We start from the raw sequence: 10,000 nt of genomic DNA, 5'->3' as shown, positions 1-10,000 counted from the left end.
TGATGTACATAATAAATCTGAATAAGAAAAAATGTGTATTGTGTCGTAACAAATAAGACGATTTTGCTGTCGGTGGTAAGGAGGGGGTTAAAACAAGAATACAATTTTTAAACTCTCAAATTTCTTCACTATAATTTGAATTCAAGACCGTCAATTCAAAAGCGAAGAACCCCGCCTTGACTTCGGATCACTGCAAGAGATGTTTTGGCAAATATAGCAATACTGTTCTATACTGTACTGTGAGAAATTGTCCATCAGAGCCATAAGACTCCGAGTTTATTTCGGTTTTTGTAGTGTCAAACGCGCATGAACAATTACTTGCCTCCCTTGGACAGGACTCTATTTGATCGCAAAGTATGTTCGGCCAGTTGCAAATTAGGGAGCAGGCACTGGTGAAAGATAAATAAAAACTGTGTATGAAACAGTGTCATACAAAGGAAGTAAGAAATATAAAAATAAAATAAGAACATTCCAAAAAGTCTGCTTGCCTTGACTGGGGATCGATCTTAGACTTCCTGATGTTCCGTCTGAATTGCTATCACTACACCACATCAATAAAAAATTGAAGACCAATGATTTAATACCCTCTCCATTTCAAGTTGTAAAATTCATATTTCTACAAAAAGCTAAAAATCTGGGGGTTATTTTAGACATCAAACACCATATTAATCCAATGGGGGAAAATCATGAATTTTGAACTAGAGAGAATTGCTTGCATCACAAAACACAAACATTGAACTCTAATTTCAGCATCTATATCACTCCAGCATATCCTGCTTTGAGGCGGTTGGTCACATACTCATCATCAACCGCGACCAAAGTTAAGTTTATTCAGTAATATCTCCAGTCATTATGATATCATATGGCTATAACAAATTTATTGTTGCAAAAGTACACACCAAATTCCACGCTGTAAAAACACATTTAAAAAATTGGTCACAAAACTCGTCCTTTAAATACTGATCGAGTTTTAAAAAGATGAGCGTCGTTTTCTTTAAGTCACAGGTTTAAGAGTTGGTTATTTTCTGGGTTTTTTTAATTATAAGATGAGGGCTTTTTAATTGATCGGTAGTTGAAGGACCAACTTCTGGCCAGAATTTTAAGGATATGTTTGGGGTTTTTTCACCGAGAAACGGTAGAGCAGTGACAATGATGGGACTCGATCTTCATCAATGTCATTGTTGTGTTGGTGAAAACGTTAATATATTATACAGCCAATTTACAGGAAAATCGAATCCCGCTCTCAAGAGGTTAACCTTAATACTTTTCGTTATCAGAATGTCTAATTGTCTTCAATCTCCGGCCTGAGATTCATGACTCCGTAATCTTCATAGCCTCATATATCTTGTTTTTTAGAAAAATAATCTTGCATTCCACCTTGATGATGTCCCTAGTCTCGTTAATATTCTTTTCCCAGACATAGTATAAATGTTGACAAAGACAACAGATCCTGAAATGCTACTATTTCGAGGTCTGAAAGACGCTTATCAGACTGGGGGATTATATAATTCAACACTTGGGCATTCATACCAGACACAGAATGTGGATTAGATCACAAGCCTGTAGTTAATTATTTATGTAGTACATACTTCATTGTTCACACTGAGGGTCCCGGGAACTCATATGGTAGAGCATCACTTCGGGTATAGGGAAGGGTATTGGTTGTCTTCAGGGTTTTGCTGACTCTTCTTTCCACTCATCAGAAGATTGAGTTGCTAGATCTTTTAGATCTGACGGAAAGTATTTAAAGATAGACTAGTGTTACATTCAAAGTACACCAAGGCATTGCTTATTTATGCGTTTGATAGTGTAGAACCAGGTGTAAACCCAAGGTCGATGATTTTAGTGGTTTTTTTAAATTTTAAATGACTACTGCAATTACCCGCTGTTTCTAAAACCAAATCATTAATTTTGCATTAATAATATTTCAACTTTAATTCAATAAACTACTGGTTTTTAAGCAAGACTGCTGAAATGGTAGAGATATGCAATCACGTGTGTAAAACATTTAAATTCGAAAGTTATATTGTTATAATCTATTATATAATTAATAGCTTAATTTGGAGCAAAACGTCAGTTTTTTAAAATCAAAATATATCAATTGTTCAATACTTGGTGAATAAAACATTCTTTTGACGAGCCCCAATATGGAATGAAAATTATATCAAAAATGATAGGTCAGTCTTAAAGTGAACTAGCGCCAACGATTAGTAAAATAATAACTAGATCTATCTTAGATAACCGTGTTCTGAAAATAAAAACACATTTTAAACATTTTGGCTAGAGAACGTGCCCTTCAAATATCGATTGATTAAAATAACCCTCATCCTGTCCACACACAAAAAAAGTAAAAAATTAATGTGTTTTTTTTTCAGACAACACAGAATAGAAAACGTATGAATTAGTAGATGAATATCATAATTTAATAATACTCAATAAAGAATCAACAACTTCAAACCAACCTGTGCCTTTGCTATAACCGACATATTACCCAAATCAGCATGAACAAGTTAACTGTCGTACTCTGAAAATACTCGTATTTAAAATTTTGGCCAGAAAACTCGTCCTTCGAATACCAATCGATTTAAATTACCCTCACCTTGGCAAAAACTCTCAAATCTGAGTATCCGAGAATATATGTATTCCAATAACAACGAATATCAGCCTCAACCTCAGCCTCGTGTGCCTCAACCGCTCTGCTGAGTCTTTCATTTATAACTTGTGCGGCTATGTGGTCTTGCGGTATGACACTCGCTTTCGGATCGGAAGGTCCTGAGTTCGAGCCTCGCTGGGCGCATAGTTGAGTCATTGGAAAAGGCTCTTTACTCACATTCTCTCACCGTACTCAGGTGTAAAATGAATACCTGGTCGTTAACAGCGTTGTCTCTGTCCGGAAATAATTGTAATATCGCCTGACAGGCGTCATGTCTCGTTCTACATGTTACGTGTTGCTGTTGGTCAAGGATCCCTTGTAAAGCGCTTTGAGCACATTTAGTGGATATTGCGCGATATAAAAGCTCATTTTTAAATTTTATTTTTTTAGTTGAGTCAAGCAATGTTTTTTAACAACTCGTTGCTATAATTTATCTAAGACCGTTTAAAACTTAACACATGCCAAACATTTTATAATGATTAGCCTGAATTCTTAGTCACCATTTCTCTTGGCACAGAGTCTCTAACCTGACACATCACTATCCTGAATAATAACAATTAAGAGCAGGCAAGGATCATGTGACGATTCATCAGGGATTATTTACCAAGCTAAAGACAAGCTGCGACCATTTATTGGTTTCATCCTGCCTGCAAATTATCTGCCCGTAATTACATTTAAACCATAGAGTGGTTGCCTTAATTTTGACCCAGGCCCACGGGCAATGGCATGGTCTGAGTGCATTACTTTCATACAGTAACTAAACAGGTTTATTTCTCATTTTAACCCATGAACGTTTCACTTCGATCAATGGATTAAGTTAAATTCTAACTTGTCAAAAATCTGCAACTTGAAATCTTCTTGAAGACTCTGGTTTTAAACTTTCTGTCAAGTTGAAGATAAAGTATAACGAATGCAATACAAAATGTTTCCATGACCACAACATCGTGGAAGTTGAACCGTTCGGTAGCAGCAGAGATATTGTTTGAGGTGACGTAAGCACCGATACCGAAATCCCTCTAGTTATCATCAGGGTAAATTTCACAGCAGACCGTTACTTGACCGAGGTGCTGACTAATCAAGTTGGGCCCCAGTTCCAAGAAAATCCCGTTTCGATATTTCAAAAAGACAATTCCAGCCCTTATATGGCACGTATCTGCAGAGATATCCTCGAACAAAACAACATCATTGTGCTCCCATCGCCAGCTAGATCACCAGACCTCTCACCGATTGAACATTTTAGAACATTCTTGGTCGGCGTGAGAAGGCAAAACAACCACACAAAAATCGAAATATTGAGTGACGTATTGGTCGAGGAGTTGAATGCTATCCCACAAGAGACAATTCGAAACCACATAATTTCAATGAGAAGTCGTGTCCGACATGTTATCGAGACAAATGACGGACACACCCGGAACTAACACGATCGAAAGAACACAAAACGTCGATTTTTCCTATATAACAATTGTTGTGCTCTTAATTTTGACCATCCCTCCTCTAATTGTAATTAAAATCATGAAAACCATTCTAATTGTTGCCTGTCTTACATCATTTGAATTGGAAAGAGTTGTGCTTTACGTTTATTGAAATTTCAGTTTACAATTTTATTTGGGTTATTGCACTTTGGAAAATGGTGCGTTTTCAATCTTGCTTAGAATATTTAAGGCTCTACTTCTATGAGATGTATTGATTTAACTGGATGGAAGCGAGGGTAATAAGTATTCAAATCGAGAACACTTATGCCTTTCCAAATTCATATTCTCTTGTATTGTCAAAGCGAGAAGAACTGTCGATATGCCTCCATAAAATTCTCCCATATGCTATTTATAGCAAATATTAAATTGGTGATTTTCGTTTAGGTAAAATGCTTACAACGTCTACCAACGGATTATAACGTACCAACACACAAAACTATGTGTAACCTTGAGCGTTTATAGCCTGATTGATATAATTTGGTGAAATCACCAAAATGGCTGTCTATAAATAATAACAAAAAGCTGAGTGACTTTAATTTCGTTCCTTCTATACACGACGTGCTCGGCTCGGAATTTCCTGATTTATTAGACTTCTATCTAGATAGAGAATATAGAAGCTGCTAATTTCTGATTATTTATGTATAAACATTCCTCCAGTGGAAATAGCTTTGCTCTTGAACTGGAAATCAATACAAGGCCTACGTCTGGCCATCATTCTTGACAACCATAAAATGAATAAATAAAACAGATGTCTCTGAATAAAGTGTCATTAAGTGTAAGAACCATTACATGACTTGCAATACTTAATTAACCAGTTAACTGCCGTACTCTGGAAACACATGTATTTAAACATTTGGACAGAAAACTCGTCCGTCAAATGTCGATCGATTTAAATGGCCCTCATCTTTGCAAAAAGCTTTCAAACCTGGGACCTCGTAAGGTGTAAAATAAACAAAACAAAGAGCTGAGTGACGTCAATTTCGTTCCTTCTTTCAATACACGACGGGCTAGGTATCTCCTGATTTTTCCGAGTCCTGATCTACGAATTACTGTAGCATTTCAATAAATCATTGGCCTTAAAAAAAAAAGATTACAAAAACAAGAGAGAAAGAATAAAATAAAATACGCTTTTACGCTCATTTCCTGTTTTAGGTAGGTAGAGTATGTAACTAATTCCAATTACTGTACGGATTGCACTCATGCACTGACGACTTATTTTCGGGGCATAAAATTAATCTGAATTGGGTTATGTTTAAAGAGTTTACTGCCGTCCTCTAGAAAAAAACTCGTATTTAAACATTTGGCGAGAAAACTCGTTCTTCAAATATCGATCGATAGAAATGGCCCTCATCTTGGAAATAACTCTCAAAACATGGGACTTCGCATAGTCCCAAGTTTGAGAGGGTTTTTTTTTCCAAGATTAGGATTATCTAAATCGATCGATATTTGAAGGACGAGGTTTTCTTTGGCCAAATTTTTAGATACGAGTTTTTTCCAGAGCACGGTAGTTAACTATTTAAGGGTAGACATACAACTAAGATTGATCTCTGAAATGTTGGATTATTGTATCGTATTGTATAAAAGGTCATCAATCAATCCATTGCATAAACGCTCGTGAATTTTAGCTTTAACTGTCAAGTGCAATATTACTCAAGCGTATGTGTAACCATTATCACTTTTTAGTCCGAGTGAATCTAGAAATTAAAAAAAAAAGTTTTAAAATTTCAGAGAACTGCTAGATAAACTTTATATTACAAATTCAACATAGCTAATATACCTACACGTGGCAGAAAATTGTTTGAGCAATCTTCATTTGTAATTCTCTTAATAATGCAAAGATGTAAAAATACTTTAAAACCCAATGTCACGTATCTGGAATATATTGATTTCCATGTAATAATAACTTCAATCGATATTCAGGTATAATGATTCTTTGTCATGAAATCAGATCATAAGACTCTTATTTTTTTAAATAATAATAATAATTAAAGGGCGGGTAGGGAGAGATATTCTTTCTAGTGCTATAAGACATAGATTTATTGATGCTATGCGTTTGGCTAAATCGATCGATATTTGAAGGACGACTTTTCTGGCCAAAGTTTGTTTTTTTTAAAGTACGACAATTAACTAGTTGATATAGAGATTGGACTTTAATACTCATCTCACACTGACAATTTGAGCTAATTACATTGTCAATGAACTGAACTACTGAGGGTCAAATAATATCCTTTTAGGAGTGACAGGGTTTTTTTAAATCTCATTTTACCCAATGTGTATGATGTTTTCTCATTTATTTACTGAACAACAACTGGAACGCACCGCTTTTATAAATCAAATCATTCAAACCATTAATGATAGAATGGGTTTAAAACAATAATGGTTTGTGATCATTTCTCTAAAACGTGTATAAAATAACGGTTGATCTGAAACCGACTTAGCAATTCATTGTATAATTAACTTAAACAATGTGAGTTAAACGCAATGCCTTCTCTTAGTAAAGTAGTTCATCAGAGCCATAAGGCCCATGGAACCGAGGTTTATCTCAGATTCTATAGCGTGAAACGGACATCTGCAATTGAAAATAAAGCAATTGAGATTGGACTATTGTCTGTCGCAATGTAGGCTAGATCCGCTAGATCTAACGGGCCCAACTACCCAATAACTGCTGGGTATACCCCAAACGTTATAACGGCTCTTTGGCAATCTAATTTCATCACCACGTCACTAAAATAAATTTGATAAGAGCGATAACGAAGTTGATAAGGAGTGTTCTTTGGGCTTTGTACTTTTGCGTCTAATTAGAGCAATAACCAAGTTGATAAGAACGAGTGTTCTTTGTGCCTTGTTTCTTTTGTACGACGACAAGCTGATGATTTTTATTTGCGAATTCTCAAAAAGACTTTCTGAGTTCCTACGTCAACCAAACGAATTTGATAAGAGCAGGCTTTGCGATATCCTAATTTTTCTTGTGTTCTCTTTCATTACTGAAATAAAAATCAAAAATTGGGTGGTGCACATAGCGTCACACATCTGACTACTCCTTTCTGAACAAAGGGAATCTCTTCAAAATGACCATGTGCTTGGAAAAAGCCATGCATTGATTATACTTTGAACATGCCTATTTATATCAATTTTGTAATTTTAGACTCTTAGTACCGTGACATGATAAACACATCAATATTACTGTTCGTTTCCTGTAAAAAATGGTATATAATAATGTTGCCTTTGCATTAAACTGTCGATTTGAGTTTCATAAAGTAAGACAACAGTGACAATATACTGTTATATATATGAAAGCAAACAATACTTTACTGTTTCCGGTATTGATTGTTGGTTGGGGTGATCCTTTATCTTTCTTTGTTTTCTTTCTCCCGCAGAATCAATAATGGGAATTGGTTTCAGGCGTAGAAGAGCTTGCTCCAGAAAAGTGCCCCAAAGTCGTAAACAGAAAACTCTAACACCAGCAACCCAACATTATTGTTGCTGCACCTGCGTCTACGAGAAAGCTGCCACTTTCCAGCATTGTAGCCCCAAACCTAAGTGCCTCAGAGAAAAGAAGCCAAAGAGCTCCACAGTAGATGACAAAGGAGGATCCATTAGTAGAAGAGATGTTTGCGAATGTTGTTGTGGGATGATTAACCTTGCTAATTCAGTACTCCCTATTTCTAGTCTAAAAAGATGGCACAATAGCTTCTTTTTGAGGTTCCTTTCATTCATCACTTCTTGCTCAACCCATAACGGATAATTAGGACAGGAAAAGCTAAAGAGTGGAAAGGATATAGATGTAAGTAGATTTAATAAGACACCAATAGTGTGATGAAAATAATGCTCTCTTCTCTTACTCTTTCACTGTACTGTATTTCTCTCTCTCTCTCTCTCTCTCTCTCTCTCTCTCTCTCTCTCTCTCTCTCTCTCTCTCTCTCTCTCAGACCATATTTATAAATGGTACCTAGGTATCTAGTCTTGTAGCTTTTAAGAGTGCTTGAGAATATTTGGAACAGAAGATAATGATATATTGTAAATGAAAAAAAAACCTCTAACAATTTTAGCTGAAATGGTCTTTTCAATACTCCTGCAATTGAGTGGGAGGGTGGTCCATATAGGTATAATACGTACATATATAGAGATAACCATATGCAGTATTTGTATCCCTTATTCGTGCTCTTTTGCTCAATATTTATCAATTTTTTAAATTTTATTTTATTTACCTCTATGTGTATCACAAACACATTGAGATATGGCAATATTGGCAATGAGAGTATTTCAAAAAAAAAACATCTAAATCTTAATTTAATCTTTTTCAAGTAAAAACATTCACAGTTAAATTGCATCTTTGTACATTTGATTCATTGATTGATTTGTATTCAAAGCTATACGCATTATCTTCAACTACTCTCGGCACCACCTTGCATGGCTAAATAGAAAAATATGGGAAATTTCCTATGGCGTATTCTCAACATTAACCAGTTAACTGTCGTACTGTGGAAAAACTCGTATTTTGAAATTTGACCAGAAAACTCTTCCTGGCCAAATTTATGGATATGAGTTTTTTCCAGAGCATGGCTGATTTTGCTGGTAGCGTGCATCTGTCACAAATCATCCACCCTTATTTTGATTGGCTGATCATGTGGTATTTACGAAATGTGTCTTTCAGTTTGGATTACACATGAATGTTATATTACTTGTGTGCGATATACCTCTTATATATCTCAATCTATTCTAAAATTCTTTTATTTTCCTTTCAGGCTTTCATATTGAGATTCAACAGAGGTACATCTCTTTGCCTGGCCTCCATTGTGACTGGAATATCCTGACGCAAAAGTAGTCAAGATTTTGTATCTGCGTTTTTCTTCGTGAAACAACAACACCAGAAATGGCGTCCATACCGTATGCCGTGTCATCGAATCTAAGCACACCATACCTTTATTTTCCTATCACAACATTTGCACCAACAATGACAACAACACCAACCAACTCGAGTGTAGCAGTGGATGGAAACGTCACAACTCCGGCTTTGTCTGATTTACAAAAATTTAATATATTTTATAGACCAATTCATGGTATGCTAGCACCAATCATATGCGTCTTTGGTATTATAGCCAACTGCTTGAATATTGTAGTGCTCACTCGTAAAAACATGATTTCGCCTACAAACGTTCTTTTAACTTGGTTGGCAATATCTGATGGTCTTACAATGATGGTATATTTGCCTTTCATTATTCTTAACTATCATGTTTATACTAAAACCACACCCTACGAGAATGCGAGATATGTAATGTTTTTTGCCATTTTTAGTGTTATTGTGCACAGCATCTCCATTTGGCTAACAGTTTCTTTGGCCGTATTCAGATACGTCTTCATTAGATACCCAAGACGAGGTGCTAAATTGTGCAGCATATATCGTGCAAAACTTACAGTTTTTATCGTTTGTGTGGTAGTCACCTTGGTGTGCATACCTAATTCCGTCAGCTATTCGATTAAAAGCGAAAATAGAAACAACGAAACGACCTGGTTTATCGAGATAAAAAACAAGACCCTAGGAGAACAGGTCCTCAAAAATCTAAACCTATGGGTTCAGGCGTTTCTTGTAAAGCTTATCCCATGTATTTTACTCACAGTCCTCAGCATGCTGCTAATCAAGCAAATGAAAGATGCAGAAAAGAGAAGGAAAAAATTATTTTCAAAGTGCAACGGTAAAGCCGAGGACGATTCTTGCCGCCACCGTAAGACAAACCGTACAACAAGGATGTTAGTGGTTGTCGTTGTTCTTTTCGTCATTACGGAAACTCCACAAGGAATTCTACAACTTGTTGGGGGAGTCATCGACGGCTTTTTTAACAATGTTTATGGTCCTCTGGGGGATTTAATGGACACA

At 35.9% G+C, this 10,000-nt stretch overlaps 1 protein-coding gene across 1 annotated transcript in view; it reads left to right on the top strand.

The window, feature by feature from the left end:
* Window positions 1-10,000, top strand: part of LOC144972084 (G-protein coupled receptor dmsr-1-like) — an 84,767-nt gene that overhangs the window by 73,574 nt on the left and 1,193 nt on the right. The window contains exons 2-3 of the mRNA XM_078913170.1: window positions 7,503-7,909; window positions 8,871-10,000. The exon at window positions 8,871-10,000 is cut by the window's right edge and continues 1,193 nt beyond it. Of these exons, the coding sequence (XP_078769296.1) occupies window positions 8,999-10,000 (1,002 nt within the window). The 5' untranslated portion in view covers window positions 7,503-7,909; window positions 8,871-8,998. The remainder of the gene's footprint in view (window positions 1-7,502; window positions 7,910-8,870) is intronic.

Source organism: Berghia stephanieae, chromosome 4, assembly GCF_034508935.2.
Source record: "Berghia stephanieae isolate SIO BIC M18660-M18661 chromosome 4, UCSD_Bste_1.3, whole genome shotgun sequence".
In the NCBI taxonomy this organism is placed as follows: Eukaryota; Metazoa; Mollusca; class Gastropoda; order Nudibranchia; family Aeolidiidae; genus Berghia; species Berghia stephanieae.
Note: the sequence above shows the minus strand (reverse complement) of the source record. Positions and strands in the feature narration are given on the sequence as shown.